The sequence below is a fragment of the Notothenia rossii genome (genome assembly GCF_949606895.1).
Source record: "Notothenia rossii genome assembly, chromosome: 7".
NCBI classification, from domain to species: Eukaryota; Metazoa; Chordata; class Actinopteri; order Perciformes; family Nototheniidae; genus Notothenia; species Notothenia rossii.
The window spans coordinates 20,899,604-20,925,601 of NC_136905.1; the positions used below are offsets into that span (position 1 = coordinate 20,899,604).

The 25,998-nt window shown below is 41.7% G+C and overlaps 1 protein-coding gene across 7 annotated transcripts in view; it reads right to left on the minus strand.

The window, feature by feature from the left end:
* Nucleotides 1–3,038: 3,038 nt before the first annotated feature.
* nphs1 (NPHS1 adhesion molecule, nephrin) overlaps nucleotides 3,039–25,998 on the minus strand; it is a 47,846-nt gene continuing 24,886 nt past the window's right edge. For 3 of the 7 annotated variants that reach the window (XM_079692141.1, XM_079692146.1, XM_079692147.1), the window contains 18 exons: nucleotides 24,984–25,159; nucleotides 24,164–24,304; nucleotides 23,467–23,607; nucleotides 21,317–21,438; nucleotides 20,569–20,728; nucleotides 20,271–20,427; nucleotides 19,774–19,925; nucleotides 16,912–17,023; nucleotides 16,642–16,823; nucleotides 16,456–16,500; nucleotides 16,040–16,162; nucleotides 15,417–15,465; nucleotides 14,798–14,930; nucleotides 13,699–13,777; nucleotides 13,326–13,492; nucleotides 7,699–13,157; nucleotides 6,225–6,270; nucleotides 3,539–3,632 (listed from right to left, as the gene is read on the minus strand). In XM_079692141.1, coding sequence (XP_079548267.1) covers nucleotides 13,074–13,157; nucleotides 13,326–13,492; nucleotides 13,699–13,777; nucleotides 14,798–14,930; nucleotides 15,417–15,465; nucleotides 16,040–16,162; nucleotides 16,456–16,500; nucleotides 16,642–16,823; nucleotides 16,912–17,023; nucleotides 19,774–19,925; nucleotides 20,271–20,427; nucleotides 20,569–20,728; nucleotides 21,317–21,438; nucleotides 23,467–23,607; nucleotides 24,164–24,304; nucleotides 24,984–25,159 — 2,023 coding nt within the window. In that variant the 3' untranslated portion in view covers nucleotides 3,539–3,632; nucleotides 6,225–6,270; nucleotides 7,699–13,073. Of the gene's footprint in view, nucleotides 3,079–3,533; nucleotides 3,633–6,224; nucleotides 6,271–7,698; nucleotides 13,158–13,325; nucleotides 13,493–13,698; nucleotides 13,778–14,797; nucleotides 14,931–15,416; nucleotides 15,466–16,039; nucleotides 16,163–16,455; nucleotides 16,501–16,641; nucleotides 16,824–16,911; nucleotides 17,024–19,773; nucleotides 19,926–20,270; nucleotides 20,428–20,568; nucleotides 20,729–21,316; nucleotides 21,439–23,466; nucleotides 23,608–24,163; nucleotides 24,305–24,983; nucleotides 25,160–25,998 lie in introns of those variants that run through there. The other 4 variants (XM_079692145.1, XM_079692142.1, XM_079692143.1 and 1 more) reach the window with 4 other exon arrangements.

A 25,998-nucleotide genomic window follows, 5' to 3' on the forward strand; every position in this document is an offset into this window, starting at 1 on the left:
AGCATAGAGCCACTAAGAGGCTTAGACACCCTTCCTAAACATCACGTTAGTTGAGACTGAAGGCGTAAAAGGCATGCAGGATCTATTAGGAAGAGAAAGTGACCCAGCTCTCAGTTTTAGATCCTGAAGTGTTGTGCGAGATTATCAAACACACAATGTTAAGGGGTAATTCTTCATAACCTTTAATAATAATAATCCTGGCTGTGAGACACTGCCTATGGCTGTGTTATCAGTTATAAGATAAAAAAAGGTCATTGAGAAACCAGCCGCTTCATGGCTGAAGGTGTGATTAAAATATGAATAATATCATCGTTATTTGCCAAGATGAATAATCGCTTTACTTTCTAAGTGCAGTCTGCTAACTATAGAAAGGACATTAGACAAAGCTTAAGTCAGTATGGATTGCGTTTTCTATTTGTTTATTGGGTGTTTTTCAATGTTGTTACCAAGCAGCGTGCAGTCACTCAGTCCGCGTTCACACACACATTCAGGTTTGAGTGTTTCTTAGCACTTTATTGTTATTATTATTTGTACACATGGTGTCTCTCTCTTTAGCCTTGGACCACCTGGTAAGATCTGAAAAAAAAACATATTCAAGTATCAAGCCTTATTTAGGCAATCAATTATATGTATCAAGCAAAAGTTTACCACTATGAGGAAAATAAACAATGCGCTTTGCAGTTATGGTTTTACCCAACAAATAGCTTAATCATTTTTTTTTTGCATATTAATCATCACAGAGATTTTAGTCAGCATTCTGTTGAGCTATTATATGTCTGACATGACTGATTGTTTGCCATATATCACCCGGCAGCCTGTGATATAAATGACCTAACTCATTCTACCACACTTCCCCCACCTTGCAATATAAGCAGGGCTTCCTGCTCACAAACTGTAATTTAGTTAAACATCACTTTTGCATCAGCTTCCATTGTCTTAAATTATTCAGCTCTTGTGCTAATGATGGACCCCTCAAGCATATAAAACATTTGAACATTAACTTGAATGAAAGAAAGTTCTTACTTAGATGACTTCTTGTGACAGTTGGGCAGCCGACAGATCCTGCCACCTGCAGACAGAGATAAGCAAAAGAGTTAGGAGTGCAGTGGGCTATAATTGCAGTGATTAACAACAGAATAAAGTGAATTGCAGAGCCACACTTACAGCCAATGACCATGATGCCCACAATGAAAAGAACTGCTGCGATGGTCAGTCCAGCATAGCGCAGGGACTCGTAATCTGGACATATACAGTAACACATGAATCAAGACCACACTGGAAAAAATACTGCTCCAAAATCAAGTCAAAGAATAATGAAAACAAGGTGTTCTCACTTAAAACAAATCTGCCAATAGAACAAGTGAAGATTTGCTTGGTTAGATTTCTTGAAATAAGATGGGATATTTAGTTAAAGGAGATCAGGATCATGTAAATGTTATTACACAATAAGCCTGAAATGCTCAAAAGATTTCAGTTTTCCGATGTTAATTGGTGATTTTCTAATAAGAATTTGTTTTTGTTTTTGAAATCAAGTAAGATTCATTTGTTAAAGCAAGATTAAACATCTTTTACAAAAACCACAGCAGCTTAAAGGACTTGTTTCATTTGAGATACAACTCAAAATAAGATGTTTTCAAGAGTCTTGAAGATGCATTGTCTAAAAACAAGACCCTATATCTCACTGCATTGTTACCTCCTCAGTTATTATGTCTTGTATCAAGTGTAAAGACATATTTTGTTTGCATATTCTGCATAGACACAACAGGTAATAACACACAAAAAAGGCAAATATAGCTTCTTACCATAGGTGAAATCTTTATCCTGCTTCGGGTCTATAAGAAGCAGGAAGTAAAGTATTGAATTAAGTTTGAGTTGAGGAAAAGCAAAAGAGAGAAAGGATCACTGGGGAACAACAGTCAGAGATAGAAAATAGATCTACTGGCCTCTCTGACATGCTGTTGTATAAAAACCCTATCAGTGTGGGAACCCAGCACAGCATGAGGTCACACATATCTTATCCCTCTTTGCATAAGGTACAATCAACCATTAATCTTCTGGCAAGAGAGGCCGTGAGGAGCTCTGTTCTACCACTCTGCCATGGGTTTTGTTTGGAAGACAGGGAATTGTGATACTGTCAGTCTGCCATGAGATAACAACGAAACCGCAACGCCTGTGGCATTTAAGCTAACTATGAAGTAGTAACATTTTTATTCACCCCAGGCAACAACTTTGGTGGCTTTCCTAGTTGTTGTGGATGGGGAAGATGTCACTGTGGATACAAAATATAGACAGTAAAAACATTAGTTTTCGTGACATTTTTGATTTTATGGATCCCTTTTCTGTCTGAATGTAATGCAAAAATAATGCAAGGGCATAGTTTCATAGTTTATATGGAAGCATATTTTTCTTTGGTCATATTGACTCCTTATCTTAGCCATACTTAATTATCTCTCACTAAATTCCAGGTGCATTCCTATGCTACATATTTAATTGAATTTCTGAATATTTTTTTGTGAAATGGCTCTCTTAGGAAATGTAGGCTGACACTTTTTAAAACACATATCAGCCTTTTCTCTCTCTGTTGCTCTCACTTTAGTTCTCTCCCATTCTCTGGTGCTGTAAATTGCAGAACGTTCCTCTGTACTGTACAGTATATCTCAATAAGGACAGGGAGTTTAACATTTTCTAATTAACTCATAATTAGTTTTAAAGGGGAGAAAGCTTACTGTAAGGTGGTGTTATAGCATACTGGAGTGCTTATCGTCTTTTGACCCGCCTAACTCAATGATGTTCAAACATGTGACGGGTGCAGATTGTTACCTGTTGGCTTGGTTTGTAGCTTAGTTGTGCCATTATTGGGAGCTAAAGGGAAAGACAAATACAAGTCACATGAGGTTTCATTAAAATAATGTGAGTTATGTATATCACTAACAGCACCATACTTACCTAGTGTACTGTTCATTTGTATCGTAGTGGCGTTGACTGGTTTGCTAGTTTGCTGGCTTGTGGCGCGTTTCGTGGCGGGAGTTTCCTGGGAGGAGTCAGCATCTCTGGTGAATCTGCTCTGCACTCCTCTTCCTATTACATCAAGAAAGAAACTGAATCACATGAATCTGAGAAGCCTGACCTTTTGCTAAAAAATGACATTAGATTAAATAAGAAGACGGTTGATAGATAGATAAATATGTTTCTGTTTTTACTCTTTAGCTATGTCTACTCGTCACTTCACAGATGAAGATTACATTGAAAATAAATTATGATTTGATAGAATAAGATGCACTACGCAACAGTTAAAACAAAGTTACATTAAGCCTTTCCTTGACCAACTTTCCTACTCCACCCACTGACAGACAGTCAGGAAGACAGAACAAAACACAGACGAAACACAGGCAGGCAGCTTGATAGATAAGTGGATAAATAACTGTAATGACTAACATTTATGTATATGGTTGTAAATGTAAAAAAAGGAAAAAGCCTGGAGACTGAAAAGCGCTGCAAAGTGGAATTGTTCAGCATGGCCACGAGATGCGTACCAGTGGGAGTATGAGCAGTGGGCATTGTTGTTCCGTTTGCCATATTGTTGCTCACAGACTGCATTTGATCCGCCGTTGTGGGAGACTGAGCTCTTGCCACTGTGGGGGGAAAAAATACACATTTTAATCACCAAAAACACAAGTCAGATAAAGCCTTAAAGCAATGGCTCCATACTCTAAACCTTACAGGAAGACCAAAGGGCCCTGTTGTTTACCCCAGTGATGTTCTCAAACAGTGCTGTGATGTATTCCTGGCACAGGCCAGACTGGAGAATGTCTGGCCGTGCAGGGGAGAGAGGCCTGCAGATGCACTGAGAGTATGTCACAGTGAAAGTCCTGTGAGTGGGGCAGTGCGGCACAGTTACAAAGAAGTGGCTCTTACAAAACCTCTGGCTACAACAGAGCTGGATTGTTGTGAGAGCCTGCGGGACAGTGAAGCCGTTGTCTGTTTACTCACTCAGCACCTTCCCATTAGTGCCGGAGCTATACAAAACCTCCACTTTATCGGCTAATGCTGTGATTCTGACTACTTTAATGAACCCATATGCAGGAAACTTGACTATGGGTGTTGGGATTGTTTAATGTGTTAGTAGTATTGTGTGGATACAACATTTATTTTGTTTCTAATAGACCTTTTATATCAGCGTCGTCTGTTATTCTTGGATATAAAGTGTGATAAAGTACTCTTATCTTGACTGGGATAAAGTTAAGTAATATTAGGATCCACATTAAAATGTTTTTACATTATAACATTTTTGACAAGGTTTCATGTGTTTTTTAAGGTCAACTCCACCTACTGGTGAGACAAAATATATGTAATAATAATAATAATAATAATAATAATAATAAATATATTGACCTCTGCAGGATACGGAGCCCTGGAGGGTTCATAGAGAGAAAAATAAATAAAACGTGGCCACGTTTTACTAAAGCGTGCGCACGAGTTACTAAAGCGTGCGCACGAGTTACTAAAGCGTGCGCACGAGTTACTAAAGCGTGGCCACGAGTTACTAAAGCGTGCGCACGATTTAATAACTAAAGCGTGCGCACGATTTAATAAAGCGTGGCCTCGTTTTGTGTGTGTGCGCGCACACGTGTGTGTGTTTGTGTGAGGGGCGTTTGGGTGGGGGGCGGCATTTGTTTATGATAGTATCGTTCGTTCCGGTGTACTCCGGCAGGACTATCACATCGAGATTAAGATTAAACGAATTTCTTTCACTTGGGAATACACATATAACTATGGAGAACCAGATTTGTGTAAATTACTGTTCGTGGTCATTTGAAAACAAATGCCGGTGGTGTCGGACACACACAAACACACCGAGCACGCACACAGAGCGGAGCTGAGCGTGCACACACACACACACACACACACACACACACACACACACACACACACACACACACACACACACACACACACACACACCATGCGCCCCGGTGACAGGACATCTCCTTCATAAAACGAGGCGGAATACTCTGGTAGTTCGATGTGTGTAGAGGTGTGTGTGGTTAAACGTAGCAGCCTCGATCTCTATTAAGCGGTTCTAATGAAGGGAAACACAGTGAAGTAAACAGTAAAAGGCACAGCTCTTTGCAGCTGGTGCTGCTCTTCTCAGATTCTGCTGAGTTACACGTTACTGCCTCCAGAGCCCTGTACTACGGAGCCAGTTCAACAGACCCTGGATATGTTCGATTTACCCGGCTTAACTAGCCCTAACAAACGCAATGTCGATAAGCGGTCCTGCGAAGCTGGTTATCAACTCAGTAAATCAACCAGGGTTTCTCTGACCGGCTGAGAGCGCGTTCACGTGAAAGGGACGGGGTTAGCAACATTTGACCAATCACAAACATGGAGACGCGTGCTGACAGCGCAGTGTCATACTTCATGAATGAATAGTGTAAATAGCGAATCCTGCTTCGTAGCACAGGCCACTGGTGCCGCAGAGATTTCATAAAGTGAAGGAGGTTTTCCTTCTATAAAACAGCTGTGGGCAGCAGATACTGTGAGTCACGGACAGGAATCCCTCAATATAAATAAAACAAGGCCAAGCTTTATTAACTCGTGCGCACGCTTTATTAAATCGTGCGCACGCTTTAGTTATTAAATCGTGCGCACGCTTTAGTAACTCGTGCGCACGCTTTAGTAACTCGTGCGCACGCTTTAGTAAAACGTGGCCACGTTTTATTTATTTTTCTCTCTATGAACCCTCCAGGGCTCCGTAGCAGGATCATTTTTGACCTTTCTTTTAAAATCACTCTTACAAGTTTACAATTGTATGGAGGCAACATACTAAAAGGCTGTAGTGTCCCTTTAAGTTGCTAATAAGCAAGCTGCTGTTTAAAAGGACCCAATTCTGAAAGAAGAAATAACATGTAGTCCCTCTTACAAGCAAAATGTCGAACTCTTGAACTAAAACATATTATTGCACAATTCAATCCACCCAGGCGCGTTGCTGTAACAGTCTTACCTCATCTGTAATGACTTAGCTTATAGGCTACTGGCTAATGCTAGCAAACTCCAGATGGATATTGTTGTGTAACTGACATTCGTTACTTTTCTGACTCTACGTTTGCCTACCTGCAAAGCAACATTTTAGCATAATCCTGTCGATGTGATTTTGACCAAAGTGGCTGCTGTTTAGCAAATGTTAAAACCTGCTTTGAAATTAATTATTTAAACACACTCACCTTTTAACATGACAAAGAGGATGAAGGTCAATGAGGAAAAATTAATCTGAAAGGAAAAAAACATATTAAAAGGGAGAGGAGCTGAAATAAGAATGCAGAAAGAGTGAATCAAATTGAATTCAAGGTTCAAGGCATTTATTGGTCATGCGAACATAGCTACAGTGTAGTTATGACGATGAACATCTTAGGTCACAGGCTCCTCCAACAGTGCAACACAATAAAACAGAAAAGATAGTGCAAGTAAATACAAAAATAATTCCAACGTATGCAGTTGTATTATATTCTCTACCATTTTGTTCAAGATCTGCAAAGTAACACAGCTAAATCGGAGCAGATACATATATCTAGAAAAAACATATGTGCAGTAGCTCCCAGAAAGACAGCTGTTTAGCAGGGTTTGATTTTTCAATGGTTTAACCAAAGCATGACCAAATGTTGGACATACACTTAAATACAAATAAAAAGGGTGCATGTGAGAAAGTATTCACTATGGAACATGTTGTGCAGTGCTAAATGTATTACACAGGAAGTTGCACTCATTGAGGTTTATACTTCTCCTTCCTCTTAAAGCACACAGGCAACATCACCCACTCACCCTCACGCGGTTTGCCAAAAAAACAAAACACAGCTTCTTACTTTGAATGTCAAACTTTGTAAAATACACATATATTATCATAACCACATGTTTTATTCATTTGTCAAAAATGAGTGATTGAGGCCACACATTGTGTATGCTATCCTCCCACACGTGTATTGAACTTTGTCGCACTATTGATCAAACTTCATCTCATTTCAGTTTCCAACTGTCGCCTGCTTAAAAAAAAAAAATGGCATTGGAGGATGTGTCAAAATAACTCCTTTAAGCATAATGGAACTCCTGTACCGGTGAGCAGCATTGTCTGGTTCAGCTGAAAAACATACTCGTTCCTCCCCCTCACAACATATGGCCCTTAGCTTCAAAACAAAAGAACTATAGAAAAACCGAAATAGGTAAAAAGCTGTCCCATATTGCATGATTTTATAGAGACACAGCTGCCATGCAGAGGCAGGTATAGTGACGGATGGAGGTCTAGGCCAGTGACTCGGTTTGAATCCACCCCCAGCAGAAAAGGAATCTGGATCCTTGACCTATCCTGGTGGCAGCTCGTCCTCCGGGCGTGGAGCCGTGTGACAGGTGAGCGTCCGTGGTCGTCATGAGCTGTGACAGCTCAGATTAGCAGGTCATGCCAATCTTCATTTCACTCCAGAGCATATGTCAAGATGAGGCCTGTGTCCCCTGGGCTGTACAGGCGTCTCTGCCTTCCCTAGCCTGACTGCCTGCCTGTTTGTCACATCTAGCACTCTCCCTCACTCTCCGTCTGTCTGTTCATCCGTTTGTCTGTCATCCTCCATCAATCTCTCCATTCAGTCCACCTCACCAAAACACCTCTCAGCAGCCTCATATTTAGTCATCCATCCAGGATAGTATGCTTACCTTAGTATCCATCCTGGGAGCTCCACGGGTCCAGAGGTTCATCGTTGGCCTCATCATCCACGCTGCTTTCCTGTGTCTGTCACTCCTGAAAGGCTGATGGGCTAACTGCTAACCAACCACACCCCATGTGCTCACCATCTCTACTTCCTCATCCAATTGTCTGAACTCTGTTTCATTCTCTCGCTCACCCACTCTCTCATGTCATGGCCTCCTCCTTCTTGTTCTCTGCCTCCTAGTCTTCCACTCTCACTCGCTGTGCTCAGATTTCTGTCAGCGGTTCAGCCGTCTCCAAGCACAGCAGCTTGTCGCCCTTCTTTATTTCTGTTTCCCCTACAGAATACTGTCATTTATCGCACCCTTGTGTGTTCCACCTGTCTGTCATCCTGTCTAGCTTACTGTCTTTCTGCACGTTTATACAATCTGTTCTGTCCACATCTGTCATCTCTGTTCATCTTGTTGTCTCCCAAACAAGAAATGGATGACCTTGTTGTAATTAGAAACTGTTGATATGTTACAAAAAAACAATACTTGTGGACTTGTTAAACATTTTATTGGTGAAGTTTTATTAAATATCCTCCTTTGAACACTTACATTGAGGATGTTTGTGAATATGTGTAGCTGTAAATAACTATAGTTAATACTTTACTTTTCAACAAGCATATAGAAGCAATCCTTCAATAAATGAAACAAAAAAACATATTAAAAAGTTTGTAATTCTTTTGTAAACTCACATATCTTTATGTCAATCACATTGAATTGCAGTTTAAGAGGTAACACATCTTTGGGTTTTGTCCGATTGTTGAGTTATTGCTCCGAGGCTGCAGGATTGGTGTGGGATTGCGGCCGAACAGCATTATCTAACTTTGACGAACACATCAAGACTGTTACAGAAGACAAAGCCTGCAATTCATCCTTCCTCAATAGCAGAGAACAGTCTTTGTCTACAGAGCTTTTGGTTCAAGTTGTCATCCCTCACATTTCTATGATTGCTCTAAAGAAACACTTAGCACTTTATAATGAACATCCTTAATATAGCTCCACTTTATCGATCATTAATAATCTATCAGGTGGGGGGGAAGTGTATATGTACTCCACTTTATAAGAGTAAAGTTGGTCCAATGAAAGGTTGCTGAGACATTTTAATAACAACTATTCATCTGATTGACACACAGAGACTATTTCACATTTTGCTATTCATTTTACAATTTTTTGTATTCTTTCTGTAGCAGAGGATTTTTGTTGATTGCAGGCATTAACTCTGCTTTATATTAATCCTGGTCAGAACATATTTATTTTATGCATGGATGTAGGTTTTAATACATGTGTGGATAAAGCTTTAAAACTTCATTTCAGAAAGTGATGTATGAATGCAAAAAAAACTGTATTTTAACTGAGTGTCATATTATACTCTGAGTTAATAGTAACAGCTTGTTATTCATTTCTTTGTCCTTTAGTCATCATTTTATCGTAGTGTTGGAGTGGGAGTAAGTGTGTATTTAAATGAGTAATATGCAGAGAGGGACGTTTGGATTTAAATTTGCTTACAAGTGAAAAATAAAAAATACACCCTGGTTCGACTGAGACTTGAAAGAGAAAGTTATTTTTCTTTTGTTGAATAAACTGTATACCTTTGGGGGGAAATACCAGGAGAGTACTGCTTGTCTGGATTTGAATTTTGCTTAATTAATTCTGCACTATTTCAGATAGAGACAAATATGCAGTGTAAGTGCGCAGGGCTTTAATAATGATTAAAATCCCAGACTCAACTTCTTGTTGTTTTACGTGCAGTCTCTCTCGGCTCTGTAGCCACTTATTTTGACCCTTGTGTCTCCATGTAGTCTGATACACTATGGACAAGACGGTGATGTTCTTTTAGTTTCAATATGCGTTCAGATCTGACCTTATTAAAATGAACAATCTATTGTGTTTTCACTCCCTAGTTTCCCTTAATGGACGCCTGTTATATTTGTTCAGTTGTATTCTTTTATCCATTGGCATGCCAATTACATCCCAACTGAAAACAGGAGATCACAGGCACAAGTGAAACTAATAACAGCCGCTACAATCATGTTCTAATTTGTAAAACCTGTGGTTGCTTTTGATTTGATTTCTAACTATTTGAAATTGAAAAAATCGGAATAATGACAGCAATGACAGGGTTCGCAGCAATTTCAGTTAAATTTGAGTTAACTCCCCACTGGTAGCACAACCTGTTCAAGTCATAAATGAGTGTTATTCAATCTCATATTTGTTTTTCAGAAAGAAAAACATTCATGAGAGGGGGGAAATGTGAAGACTCTCCTAGGGCTGAGATAATTAGAGTCTCATTTTTGTTTCTCTTTTGACCTAAATGTTCACTCGTGCAGAATGAGTGTTCCATCTCCCCCGAGATTCTTCTGAACGCATCATATCAAAACGTTCATGAGGAAAAACAGAGGTTGAGGTACAGTATTGAGCTGTCAAGCCTTCACTTGAGCAGATTAGCGTTTGTGCCTGAGCAGAAAGGATGCATCATGAACATGCTGAGGAATGAACACAGCAGTCATCTTGACAGGAACTTAAACAATGGCTCAGTAATGAGACAAACACACCTTGACAGCTCATGATGGAGAATAGGGAGACTAATTGAAGGAACACATTCATGTGAAATATTGAGATTTATCTCCAGGCAGTCAAGCCTTTGAGGAAACAGAATGGTGTAGGTTGTGCAAATGTGTGGATAACAACAACATCATCAGAATTTAAATATAAAGTGTACATATTTCAGATGTGTATTACAGTATTGTGAAACTTGGTTCAGCTAAACAAAAAGAAGGTATAAAGCGGACCACGTCATCTTCAACAAAATAGTAAAGGAAAAAATGTACACTTCTACTGACGACCGATAAATTAAGATAAACACTTATTATAAACTGTGCGTCTCATCTAATAGTGTCATCCGTGCTGTGTTATGTGTGTGTTCTCATGAGACTCGTGAAACGTGCATGAGGGAATAGCATTAGCTGGAAGCAGAACCAGGATGCATGCATAACCATTGTGTACACAGATATAGGAAAAGCTCTTCCCCTATTTGTGTATTGTACAAGGCAGCAGCTTAAAGAGCTATGGACGCTTTGAGCAAGTGTCTCTGATCTCTGCATAACAGTAGACAAACACACAGAGCCCTCGAACCTTGTTGTTGTATAACAAAGGGCCATATGGTCTCTGTTGTGTTCTTTAGGTTTTTAGGCTGCGTGTCAGTGATAGTATTAGACTGCAGCTTTAAACGTTATTAATCAAAAATATATATCTGTCGGATTTTTTCTTTTTTTCTTTAAAGACCTGCTTGAAGATAGGATGGCTGAGTCAGTACCAAGCTTTGGATTTGTTAAACCACACTAGCTTTGATCAAGACTGAAATATCTCAACAGCTATTTGATGGGTTGCAATGAGAGTTTGTCTAAACAGTCATGTTCCTCTCAGGATGAATCATCCCCTGACGTTTGAACTATCCCCATTAACAGGTTAACATTTTAATTATCCCACTACTTTGGTTTATGAAAGATAATGACATCTCCGTCAGCACTAGCTGTGCTTCAGTGCTAACTCGCCAATGTTAGCTTCCTGACAGGCTAAACTAAGGTGGTGTGGCAGATAAACCTTACTCCTGTTAAACATCAATTATCATTGTTATCCTATTAGCACACTGATATTAGCATTAAGCTTTAAGCAATGTTGAGCTTAAAAGAACAATTCACATACAATTGCTAACTATGTATCTTACCTGTGGTGCGCTTTTAATCTAAGATATGTTGGCTTGAGGTGCTCAGTGTTTGAGATATTGTCTGTACAGATGTCAGCACTCTATTGAATATAATGTAACTAGCTAGCTCTCTGCTTGTGATGCCCAAAGTACCAAAAGAATACATCTGAAAAGCTCAACAGATTATTTCCGGAAATCTTGATATAGTTACTCGAAGATCTACAGACCTTATTGTTAACAGTTTCATGCAGGAAACATGCATTTACCCAGCTAGCTAATGTAGCAACTCAGCCGAGGAGGATACCATTCATGTGTACACCTCGAGCTGACGCAAGCCTCTTGTAGAAAAGAAAAAATGCTACATGATGTTTACATTTATATGTTTTTGCGCTCTGATAAAACATAAGCCAGTTGTGCCATCTTATTCCGATTTATTAGAGAACCATCACATATCTACTCAATTTGTATTATATTTTATATTGGAGTATATCATTTGTTGATTTTAATTTGATATCTCGTGTAAAGCAACTTTGGGTTTGCAAAGAGTCCTATAAATAAATATAATGATTTTATTGGGAGTGGTTAGCTCTATGCAGTGAATTTATTTTCTTTGAACTACAATTTGAACAATAATGGAAACCAAAGGAAGAGGCCAGGGATTATTTTTGAAGCAGTAGCCACAGCATCAGCTTATCCCTCTCTTCCTGAATCCATCTCTCTGTGAGTGACCACTCTCAGTGAGACAAATTCCTGACACGGTCTCTCACCCGCTCTCACTGATGCTGCGAGCTAAACTTCAATCCGAGAGAAAACAGGATTAGAGTCTGGCCCTAGATATGGCTTTACCTTACTGAAGACATAACCATGCTAAATACCACTCAGTGCGATCCCATTGTCGGGATTTCACGGACGTACTGGGAAACTCTTTGTATCAGAGAGGGAAGGGAAAGGCCACAGTCTCAGGGTTTCATCTGTACAAGTTTCAAAATGTTGACATTGGACGGGTCAAAAAGGATGTTGTCTGCTTGGGTGGCACTGTGACTCTGCGCTGCTTCTGCCCCGTTGCCAACTACAGCGATTTCAGTCCATTTTTGTCTCTAACTGACTGATTCATGTCTACCTGCAGGCCTAATGGGAGGATGGGGGGGGGGGGGGGACTGTGGGTAGTGACCGTGACTTGGCTCTAAAGACAAAATAACAAAGCGAGGTCATGGGACGAGTGATATCACAGAGGGAGACGGATATAAACTAGCGGCCGGTCTGTTGTAAAAGTGTTTGAAAAGAACCATTCATGTTGCGTGTGGTAATATCATACACATCATATATTTCATCATTCTGCCATTCGTTTTTGTTTTTCAAGCTCCTTCAGTTTAACATACAGTACTGTAGGTCCACCCGATCTGACGAAAGCGCTCAAGGTTAGCAAAGTATACAGAAAGACGTAAAAGGGAAATTCGGTATTATGTTGCATCTCACATTAAGCTCGACTTGACTCATGTGACAGCTACATTCTATAAGACTAGGGAGAGATGATTCAGAACGTTTAGCATTCAGTATTTTCGATACAAAACAGTACTCAATGACTTGTGTTGAGCCCTGTCGTAGTGTATTTGTTTGCTCTGACCTTCCCACTCTAGACTAATTCGCCTCGTTGTTCAAAGGGAAGATGAGAATCTCTCGGCGGTTGTCGAACATCCCTCGCTCTTTCAGCAGCCTGCTGAGACACAGATTGCATCTCAGTTATCATTAATGTCACAGAGCAGCAGCAGCAGCAGAACATTATCCACCTTCATAAACGGTTCCTTTCACAACTGAATAGTGATAATACATGTAAGTAATACATCACGTAGGAGCTCTTATCATAGGTAGGCTTGCTTTTTCTGACCTGAGGGTATGCTTTTGATCTCGACTCATTCCTCTGATGAGGCAGTCTGTCGTCGAACAAGGATGGAGGGGAAGGAAGTTTGGAAGCCAGGATGTCCTGGTACAGACCCCTGTCTCTTACGTCTTCATACAGATGGCTGTGAGGGTCCACAGGGAGGCGGGTGACATCTTGAAAAGCAAATATGATTGCATACATCAAACATCAATAATAACTAGTAGTAAACATTAAGATAAATCAGAATATACTCCAGATGGCACCAGCTGAGTCACAAGGACTGATTCAGCTCCTGACTGGCTCGGACCGCATCATATTTTGGAAAGGCGCCAGGTGTTTACTGTTGCCTTGTTTACTCTGAGGTGTATTTATGTCTCACCGTGCCTGCGTGTTTCCTCAGGGTGAGGGTTCAGAGGCGGCATGTAGTCACCGCTGGGGTAATAATAATGGGAACTTCCCTGAAATGAACAAAAGAGATAGCATCAGCCCAGCTTTGGCCTGAGGTAACTTCAGGTAAATGACAAATCCACGTGTTGCACTAGTGCCAGGGGTTGCAGTGAATTCTTGGAAGGTCCTTTCCCGCATATTACTTTCTCACTCGCTTCTAAAAAAAGTTCCACCATGCAGATTTTTGACTACATTGTTTTATCCCCGACATTTTGATTAACCGATGTACTTGTCACAGTGTCTGAAACATAGCTTTAATTTGTCATAGGAATCAAATGTAATCAAATCAAAAATGTTCTTTCATTTACTTTGCCTTTCTTTTTACTAGTCTTCTGCATTTCTTCCACCTCTCCAATACTAGGGAGATGATAACACTCGTTTAAATACACAGTTGTAATTGAAACTATGAAAGGCAGAAGATGAGAGGGAGAATCCACACTAATAGGGATTTATTGAACCAGTTGTTCATTGGGGTGTATGCAGAAATCAGACACAGATATTTCAAAACCTGGAGGGAATAAAACCCAGACCAGCTAAACTCAAGGGGAAGATACCTCTGCAGGAGGTTTGGGAAATGTGTTGTTTAGTCATTTGGCTGATCCTGCCCTTACAGGTACCATTTTAAATGAGGGTAAAGATAAAGCCTGGCTCCGAGGGGATTTGAGGTCTTATTATACCCCGTCCTGACAGCACACATCTGTTTTCTTCTTCCTCAGTCAACAGTTTTCTTCAAGGTTCAAATCCTTGTTGGCCTTTTTAAAGTACAAAATGATAATTTCTCAGAGATCAATGTGCATTTTGAATGCTAATTGTGAGGTATTGATCTGTGTTCCATCTCTATGCACAGCTAAAGGTTTCATGAGTTTATTTATCCATTTTCCTCGTTATGGCTGAATTCTCCACTTCCTCCTCTGCCAGATCCCATCACCCTCTGCCTAACCTCTTTCCTCCCCTCATCTGTTTACTCAGCCTTCTCGGCTGTGTGTAACTACCCCTTTCCCTCCCTCTCATCCCCCTCTTCCCGCTCGTACCGCTGCGTAGCTCTCGTAGATGTGGCTGTCTGTTTCAGATCCGGAGTCGATGGGCAGGGTGCGCTGGGCTGCCGTGTTGATCTTCTCTCTGCTCTCATACTTATTGGCGGTGCTTACAGTTGAATGACTACCCCTGCATGGAGACATTTGATTCGTTCATTTTCTTTAACTTTCTTGAATTATATCCAAACATTTGTACTACTTAATGATACCAGTGATGCGGTTACCCTTGGCTTTTCTGTTTATGTCTACGATGCTGTCGACAGGCAGCTTTACACTATGCTCAGGAATTGTCAATGTAATACCCAGCTTTTCTCTTGTACTCCATACAAAGGTTTCGGGTACCTACTTACTGTATATTGTGTATGTCTTTGCTTTATTGTAACTAAAAGAACATTTCAAAATAAAGTATTTAAAAATAATAATAATAATAATACCAGGGATGCAAAACATTGAGCACACACAGCTCAATATTCTAAATGCACATGTTCTTAATAACAATGTATATTGACAGAGGCTTGTTGTTTAATAGCTGGTTCAGCCAATGGAAAAGGCCTGAGACTTGGAAGTGGATTGAATGTGTGTCTCTTTAATCCCACTTCTGATTGCCTTAACTTACCCCTCCTCTTTATTCTTCTTTCCATCAAGCACACTGCCTCCTCTACCCCCTGCAGGGGGAATGGAAACGGGAGGAAAAAGGCTTAGCGTTAGGACATCAGAACTCGAAGAGAGGAGCATCATCTCATAAGCACTCAAATGGATCAGAGCAAGAAAAGGGCCAGAGAGTGAGAGTGAATGAAAGACAAGTGAGGTGAGAAAATGTATGTGGAAAAAGAAAGGGCAGAGGAAGGTGAGGAAAGAAAAATACAACACAGAGAGGGGAGATCCTGACAGTTAGACTGAAGAACAAATAGAAAGAGACAGAAGGAAAGACAGAGGGAGGACATAATGCTAGCAAATGAGATAAAAGATATGGACGAAATGCAGAAGTGACAGCTTTGAAGGATGAATGTGGCATGAGGTAGAGGCTGAGAGAATAAGCGGAAGAAGAGGAGACAGGATAGACGGCTGGAAAAAGGGACATGGAGAGATGAATAGAGAGTGAGAGGCTGAGCTGACAATTGCATCATGGTTCTGGAGTAATTGCTTTAGAGTTCTGTTGAGGATTCGGGACATTATAATGCCAGAAAGGGATAGAGGAAATACTTTCACATCCATAGATCAAAAGATCATTATGGTTACCTGTCTGGCCTCGCCTCCTTTTCCACCTCAAACCAAAGAAGCAACCCACTGAATTAAACACCAGCAGGACTCCAAACACCACGGTGAACACTACTGTCAAGTAGGCGGGCAGGCCGCTTGCACCTAGTCGACAAAACATTACAAATATTAGCTCAATGTATAATAATAAAAGTTAAAGAAGAAGTATGATAATTACGAAGTGGTACAGACGCTCTCTTATTTATCTTAATTTAAAGAATAGCAGAGGAGAAAAGTGTGGGTGGGCACCATGACAACTGCTTCTCTGCGTAAAGCAAACATTAACAGCCTTGGAGGTGCATACATTAACATGATTTAGCCAAATGAAGCTAGCTGCTGTGCAAACAGCAATTTCCAACTGCCCTTAAGAGCTTTTTTCAGAGAGAAAAAAGACTTACTCTGTGAGACTGAGTCATCATCTGTTGGGACTCCTTCTGCCCTCTCTGTAGAGGAAGAAATACAAAACAGAAACTTATTAGCCAAACTTCTAAGCATTATACGTTTGTATTGAATTTATATTAGATCATGAGACGGTTGTACGGTGGTGTCCTTTCAGTGTCAAGCTGGGGTTACTCCAAACTGACCCTTGGTGGTGATGGTCAGTACTGCATTATTGTCAGCATAGGCACTCTCTCCCATTGCATTGAGGGCATTGACAGAGAAGTTGTAGGTGGTGACAGGCTGCAAGCCGGTGACCGTGAAGGTTGTAGCTCCAGGAGGAAAGACATCAACATACAGAAAACTGTCTGAGTGATCCCAACGGTATCTGTCAACCAAAAGCTTCTGTCAGGTTAGGTATTTTATTTTGAAATGGGGGTCATTCTTAAACCAACATCCCTTTTTTGACATCTCACCTTACACGAAACCTTTGCCGCAGACCACCGTTGAAGCTGGGGATCCAATCAAGAGTGACCGAGTCGTGGGAGACGTCGACTTGGCCAAACGATGAAGGAGGATCTGGGTGATCTGAGGGCAGAAGAAAAGAAGAGAGGTTTAAAAAGAAAAAAAAGTATGCAGTCTCGATGTTGTGTGAATACTGAAGAGCAGAACGCCTTCGCTTGACGGGTGGCTATTTGAAAAGGCTTTAGGTCCTAATAAATGGTGAGGTGTGCCATGAGACAGTCAAGTGATTATATCTGCAGACTCTGAAATAACACCTGAGGCCCTGCTGGCCTGTACGAGCGTGCTTCCCCGCTTACTGCTTCAGAGCGATTAAAAATAGATAAATGGATATCACTGAAAGAAATTGCAGAGCTGATGTTCTTCTTGATAGAAATAAAAAAGGAAGAAAAACGATTTGAGATATTCTCACTTATCCTGTTGAATTGATTTTAAAAACCATCATTATTCTTATCATTAGATACAGTATGTGTACCAGAAGAAGCATTTATAACAGTTTACCTCTGAGCAAAATGTTAAGTGACACTTTAAGAAAATGTAATGAAGGAAACGGGTAAAAAAAAAACTGATGATAAATAACTAAAAAGAATATAAATCAAGGAGGAGAGAGAAATATTATGCTCGGAACATGGTCTTTTCTTATTGGCTGTTTATTCCAAAGGCTTTGAAAGAACATCTTTTTCACGGTGCACAGCTTTATCGGCTTTTTACTTAAGGTTTTGCTTTGCTCTATGAATGATCAGAACACATGGACAGAGCTATGGCCCATCCCTTATAGAGCAAAGTGGCTGATTTGTCCAATTTATCCAACCAGAGTCACGCACCGACTGACGAAGCCTCTTGATTATTATCAGTATTGTTAACACAGAACAAAAGAGGCTAGCCAGGCCTTCAGTCTGACATGAGGCACTGCTTCAGTCAGGGTAGTGAAGGGAAAGCAGATTATTTTGTATTTGGAGCATGGAAAGAAAGGAGGGTGGTTTTAGGGGCAGAAGTAGAGACAGTCAAGGAGAGAAGGATGATACATAGTATAGCAGCAACATAAGAAGGGGATGCTCTACTCCTCTCTGGCTCCAGGCTGCAGCCCAGTTTGTGGAATAAATAATTCCCACTATCAGCTCTACTCATAAGATTCCAGGGCGAAGAGGTCAGCCTTATTTGGATCTCGTCTCGTTCAAATCCAAAAAGCGCCGGGCTAAGAAGAAAAAAACACCTCTTTTTTCCTCTCGAGCTGTAAAATGATAAGGAAGCATATCAAATGTATTATCACTGTGTCAGATTAATTATAAATATGCGCAGGACTAACAAAATGATTGGGGGAAAACAGGCCAATATTGGATTGTATTTCATGGTTTTCAAAGTAAACATTAAATGTGTCCAATGGTGGCTATGGGGCCTCGCTGAGAGCAGGACTGAGTTGATAGTGGCGGTGGTGCAAAGATACTCTGGTAGCTTGAAGGCAGAAAAGTCTAAGCACGCCGGGAGAGTAAAGCATATCGCTGCAGCATTATCAGAGGGGGAAGTGAAGTACTGCTATGGGCTGAATGATAAAGGAGAGATACAGCAACGGAATAAGTTCCTTAAAGGGCTGAAACTCAGGAGCAACAGCACTCTCCAGTTTACAGAATTACGCATGTTCAATGGCCCTCCCACACTATTGTAATGATGCTGGAAAAGGCTGATAACCCTTGGACAAAGCAGCACAGACGCAATTATTTTTGAGATGCTGCCAAATTGGAAACAAAGGAATAGTTTGTGCCCCACTACCAAGTACGTTACATGCTTAATCCCTACATGTTGTGGGCCCTTAACTCTGACTTTGATCATTTGCCATTCATTTAAAGATGCATAAGGTCATTTTAACCACTAGGGAGCAAAAGGATTTAACTAAACTGATAGCACCGCAGGTCTGACATAAAAAACTGAATACTTACACATCTGCACTAACAAGATACACTCGCTTTGGAGCTTTGGTAGTTTTATTTTGTTCTTTTGATCACTAGATGGTTGTGTTCTCAATCTATCTTGAATTGGACTCCCGGTGGAAAGAGTGTGTTAAGAGCATAAAGACTGTACAGCATATGTGCCAGCTCAAAAACAATGAGCCGAAGTTGGCAACACGCAGCTACAGTTTTGTGGAAATGCGCTGTTGGGTGTTCATTCTCAGTGGTTTGTGTTAACTACTGACCCACCACAACACAATCATTACATCAAAAATAATCATTTTCACTTTTAGCAAATTGTTGCTGTTACGGAGAAAGTAATTGGATCATGTTTAACACCATGAAATCTCCTCCATCTGAGGCCAAATAAACCTTTCAAAGACCAGTGTTTCCCATACATTGATTTATTTGTGGCGGGCCGCCACAATTAAATATCGTCCGCCACAAATGGATCTCATAAAAAAATATATATTATTATTAATTTTTTTTTTTTTTTGGTAGTCTATAATGGATAGTGAGGTGGGCTGATGATCGGAAGGTTGCGAGTTCAAATCCTGCCTGGAACACCACTATTAGTGTGCCCTTGAGTAAGGCACTTAGCCCTTGGTTACTCCAGGGAGAATGTCCCTATAATTGGTCATTGTAAGTCGCTTTGGAATAAGGCGTCTGCTAAATCAAATTCTGTGGGAAACACTGAAGACCCATTGAATTCTTATATAAAAAATGCATTGCTACAACGCTGAGACCGGGTTCTTATTCGTACCTCAAGAAAAGTGGATGGTTTGAAGGTACATTTACATAGGCCAACATTAGTCACCCAGAGACACACACACCCATACACACACAACCCCCAAATGTATTCAGATGCAGTACTTGTGCTGACGAGCTGGATGTGGAGCGTGTCTTCCCCGAGCGAGTTGCGAGCCGTGCAGCGGAAGACAGCATAGTCCAGATTCGTGCTCACATTTACAACTCTAACCGTGCTGGTGTGAAAGGAGCCCTCCCTCACGGTCCGCTCCTCATACCTGCAGCATGCACGTACGCACACAGACACACACACAGAAAGAGAAATAAATCCCGAGCAGGCAGACAGCAGGGATTGTGATGTCCTGCAGATCGCACTAAGTCACCCAATTTCACACATCAAAGAAAGCATTAAACAGGTATTTGCATAGTGAAAAGCAAAGTGTAAAATGCTCTAAATCTGGATTTAGTGGTGAAATAGCAAGGAATAGCTAAAGAATATATTATATTTGGGTAAAACATATTCTAATTGTGAGGATTCATCAGTTTGAAACCAAATGCTGACAGTAGCACTGAAGATAACAGTGTGAGGAAGAGTAAGAAAAGAATAATGCATGCTCCCTGACCTCGGGTTGGCAAAGTCCATGCGAACACCTTTTTTTTCCCAAGTGAAGTCGACGCGAGGAATCCCTTCGGCCTGACACACTACCTCAGCCGTTGTGGTGCCATCGCCTCTACTTGCTACCTTCGTCCATTGGGCTCCTTTCTGAAGATTAGGTTTGACTACACAAGACAAGATGGGCATGGAGGAAGGAGTACAGGTGTATTTTTTAGTGCAATAAAATACATTTAAATGTTCCCTACATGAGTATTCATTTATGTTTTATTACCCTGTTACACTGAGAATAAATACTAAAAACTTACATTGAACTACCAGCTGCACTTCTACAGTGGCGGGGGGTGCTATGTCGTTATTGGCTGAGCACTGGTAAAGACCAGCATGAGCACGAGTCACATCATGGAAGGTCAGAAGGCCAGATTCGTCTTGCTGGTTCTCCTCTCCCATCTCCACCTCCCCTTCTCCCTGCGGAAGACAAAGTGAGGGCGAATAAGCGGCAGACAGCAGCTATCCCTCAAAACACACTCCCCCTGCTCCTGGGTGAGGGCCCGAGTAGGGGGGAGGGCAGTGCGAGTAAAAGGCAGGTAGACAATGAGGGAGAGTTGAGCGGGAAACCATCAGGGCTTGAGGTCGGGATGGAAAGGGCGTCGGGGGAACGAGCTCTGAGGACAGAGAAAGATAATGCTAAGGGTTGGAGAGCCACAGGGAAAGAGAAACGGGAGGGGCTGGGCAGGTTGAAAGCGGGACACACGCTATTGCCAGGGGGTGGGTTAAACCGGAGAAGGCATCAGTAGATACAGAGACCACGCCACATTGACGAATGTGCCCTTTAGTCACGCAGCGGTAATGAAAGCTATTTTTCTGGATTTGGACCGTGTGTGGAGCAGCAAGAGATGGGGTGGAGGGATAGTTAGAGCCAGTGAAATATGGTGCATCTGTGCATTTAGAAAGGCCAGTGATAAACGTTAGGAATGGATAAAATAATAGAAAGCAAGCCAGATAAAGGAAATATGATACAGGGGATGATTCTGTGTGTGTATCCCGAGCTCTTACCAGCCATTTCCAAGTGAACATGCCAGATATAATGGGGTTGGCATCTGCAACACATATTAGGTCTGCTGTTTCCCCCAGGTTCACTAACACAGGGTCTTTCTCTGCCTTGACACTGGGAGCATCTGAGAGTCAGAAAAAAAGGACAAGGCTAAGGCAAGAGCAAAGTTTAACATGCCAACTTGGGAAAAATCATTTGTCAACCCATTAAGCAAGCATGCCACATTGCTATAATTAACCTGGCACTCGTTTGCCTTTGAAATTGTTCATAACCCGCCTTAATTCGGCTTTGCGTTTGAGATGGAACGCTTTTAACCCTTCTATATATTGGAGGATTACAGATGCTTATGCAACCAAACAGAGAATTGTGCCTTTGACCCAGAAGGCCCTCCACTGACAGCTGATTCCCACATGACAGACTGAACGGCTCCCCTCTTTTCATTAAGTCTTCTTTCCTTACCGACTGCTTGGCTCCTCTAGTCGTTATTTGCCCCTAACGCATAATCTTTTTATACTTCCCATGAGTGCCATGTACTTGCAACAGTAAGGCCATTAGTTCCTCCTTGTCTAAACCTATGTTTGCACTTGAAGAACAGTGGTGAGAAACACCAGAGAGACACAGACCTCTGGGTTGGTGGGATCCACCCGTGTTGGCCTGCTAACCAAGACCGACATAGTTAAGTGGGCTACACCGCCACCCATAAAAGCTACTACAATCATCCATACATAATGAATATCTACAACTGTCAAGCCCAGTCAGTTCAGGCCGGCAGAATCCATTAGGTGTGTACCATGGGCTTTGGTGAAACAGGCAGGCCTACATTTTCAACACTTCCATTATTAAATCATCAGTATCGGGGCAGAGGGTTGGAGCTAGAGGCGAGGCCCCGGGCAGCAGTGGAGAAGCACGGTCTTGCATTGAGGCCTAATGAATGTGTCATGCTTGCTGGGTAGGGGCTGAAAGCCAATGGTGATGTCTGTGTGCGTGTGTCTGTGTGCGTGTGTCTATCTGTCTGTCTGTCTGTCTGTCTGTCTGTCTGTCTGTCTGTCTGTCTGTGTGTGTGTGTGTGTGTGTGTGTCTGTGTGTGTGTGTGTGTGTGTGTGTGTGTGTGTGTGTGTGTGTGTGTGTGTGTGTGTGTGTGTGTGTGTGTGTGTGTGTGTTTGTGTGTCTGTCTGTGTCTGTGTGTGTCTGTGTGTGTGTCTGTGTGTCTGTGTGTGTGTCTGTGTGTCTGTGTGTGTGTCTGTGTGTGTGTGTCTGTGTGTGTGTCTGTGTGTGTGTGTGTGTGTGTGTGTGTGTGTGTGTGTCTGTGTGTGTGTGTCTGTGTGTCTGTATCTGTGTGTGTGTCTGTGTGTGTGTCTGTGTGCATGGATGCTTTGGCGGTTCTGATACTCTGCAGCTTTAGAGTTCAAAACATGTGAGAAGTCTACAGATTCAAATCCAGAGTACAAAATGGACCGTTATTTGTTATTTGTGCTCACTCTGTACTTTAAGGACGAAGCCTATTCAGCTTGACTTGTGCCCACTATGGACCCAAGGTTTACCTGCAAATCTGGCATGCTAGTAAAAGAGTGATCAATTATGAATGAATAGCAGGAAGGTGAAGAAATAATGATTTTTATACTCCCATCCTTTTCTCTCATTTCCATCCCTTTTGCTCATTTTCCTGTGTTAAGTGCTCTAGGGAACTTTAATTAAGCTTTAGGAATTACTGTAAATAATTTAACTTGCTTTCAAAGGTAAATGAAAAATGATCCAAACACCTGGGGAAAAAATGCAGTCATGTTGCCACTGCCACCAAAGACCTTTTATAATTCAGGACTCCCACCGCTTCTTAAGCATCAGATTCAAAGACTTTTAAAGCCCCATTTTCCTCAGTTTACAGGACTCAACAACTCTAAGAAGGTGCTGTTTGAAAACAATGACGCAACTGCAGTAGATACACACTCACATATCACAACATATATTATTTACTCGTTAAAGAAAGAAAAAAAATCAAAAGAGCTTCAATTTCTATTCTTGCAAAAAATATATATAAATTGAAGCACTTTTATGACCTCTTTCCACCTGTATCAATTCACATGTGGGATCCATGTTGATATGTAAATTGGTGTTATGGTTACATGCTCATCCACTCTGCGTGTGCAGTTCTTACACAGAACATCCAGCATGATGGAGGCTTGGTTGACGCCCTCCTCGTTTGTACACTTGACCGTGTAAACTCCAGCATGTTTCCTTGTCACGTTCTTGATCTCCAGGGAGTTGTCGTCTGACCAGTGGAAGTGCAGACTCCCCTCTTTACAAAAACATTGAAACGCACACACGTAGAGACATGCAAAACAACGGTAAATTAAGTATTCATTACACTCTCATCAAGCGCGTGTCCTCTGGCCACTGGTCTCTAAGTGACATCTAATCCTGCATTATTGATTGGCCTGGCAGGATTCCCACATCAAGCCGACAATGGGCTGTGTGAGAGACACCCCCTCAACCGCAGCAGTCTAAATGCAATAGGTGGGTTTCCACATTCAGGATAGATTTTTATGGTGGGGGTTGCGTATGATGGAGCTAACAGAGTTACCAGAGAAAGAGAGTGGGTGCAGCAGGGCCCTGATGACACCGGCCTGGAGGAGAAGCCAGGTTTAGAATCGTTGTGTTGTATTCAGGCAGACAGCAAACCTCATTTAGACTGCATACATTAGAGCCATAATGAGAATCACATTTGGCAGGGTCCCATGCTGGCTAACCTGCCATGTTTTATTCAGACCCTGAATGGCAGAGCTGAGTGCTTACTTGCTGGCTCAGCTCAACTAGGACCTGGTTTATAGAGCCATCACACAGCCTCGGATCACCTTTGACCAGCGTCTCCCTGCGGTGCAGCCAAATGCAGGAGACCTCCTCCGGGTTAGCTGAGAGCAGCAATGGGATGACTGCCATGTCATCCTCCAACACCTGAATCTGTGCCGGCTGCTTAGGGCTGAATTCTGGTGGGTCTGACACAGAAACAGCACAGAAATTCAGCTACGCAAGTTGGATTTACACCAAAAATACATGAGCAAAGGCGTGAATACAAACTCTAGCACAGAGAATGACACGAACCAACAAAGGAGAACACGAAGACACACAAAACATGTTGAGCGTGGAAGCAGGAAGAGACACTAATGAGAGTCAAACCAGTAAAAAAAAAGTCGACATCCCACCAATAAATCCAGATCCAACCAACTTCGCATACTTAGATGGCGGGGGAGAAAGGCAACGCGGGAGGGAGAGGGACAGGCATTAAAATGACGAGTGACAGTACTGTTGTCCAACTGCAGCTCCGCACAAACACACAGTGACATTCCTTCATGCTCATACACAGTAGCAAGCTTTGAAGCAGAGGCTGGCTGCTGCCTGTGAAATGGCATCAAAGACAAACATGGCCATGCAGCAAAGCAAATGCACAATTAGGACACACTGCCGCAGAGCTCAACAGACCCACAAATCCCAACAAAGGTTTTCCCAGCAAACAAAAAACACACGCACATACTATATGCTGACATTTATGTGCAAAAGTACATCAGTAAAGCAGCTTACATCATTTAAGAAAACACATCTCATGGTCACTCGCCAAGAAAGAAGGGAACAAACAAACCAAGAAAGAAAAAAATCAAAGATGTTCCCTCTACTTACAATGCACATTTAGTTTAAAGAATGTGTTAGCCCCCTCAGCTAGCTCCGGAGTGTAGGCCTGGCAGATGACACGCTTGTTGTGATGCAGTGAACTCAGATTTAGGGATAGGGAACTCTGCACTGACACACCACCAAAATGAGCCCTCCTGGGGGGCTGCTCAACTCCCTGTAACCTACTGTAGGACACAAATTGCATCCAGCCAATCAAATCAACAGGAGGGTTCAGGTTCATCAAACAATCACAATTGTAGCACCATTTTACAGTCATTCAGCACTAATATATATGCCGCTATCACAGTGTCAGTGGGACTCGTGCAGGAAGCGATATCATTCAGATTTTCTCCTGTTTTTGTTCATATCCACATGTTTTTCTTATTTTGTCAGTGCCCGTTGATTTCTGGGAATCAACCATGTTACAGTAAACACTTTTTGCTTCTTCTCTAAGGTAAAAGTTTTACCAAGTTTAGAACAAATATTTGTTTATCCATCGCAAGAAAAACTAATCTGAATTTCACTGCTATTCAATGATTTTTGACTTTCCTGTAACACAAGTTCTGACATTCTGGAAAATAAAATGTTTCCTTTGTTTAGCTTTAGTTTGCTCTGCTAAACAATGCTCCTAGTACTAGGATGGGTAAAAAGCAGAGAACAAATGTCACTATGTGTGTGTGTGTGTGTGTGTGTGTGTGTGTGTGTGTGTGTGTGTGTGTGTGTGTGTGTGTGCGTGCGTGCGTGCGTGCGTGCGTGCGTGCGTGCGTGCGTGCGTGCGTGCGTGCGTGCGTGCGTGCGTGCGTGCGTGCGTGCGTGCGTGTGTGTGTGTGTGTGTGTGTGTGTGTGTTTCTTGCATGCACATGTGTGACCATTAAAGATTGTTTCATCCTCCAATTCTATTTAACAGTACCACCATTTCAATACTGCTGACGTTTTGGTGGCATCCATTCAATTCTTAAGCATATGCCAGAGTGTGTGCACATGGCAGAACACCTGCCATGGTTCAGAATTGTTGGTGTATCAG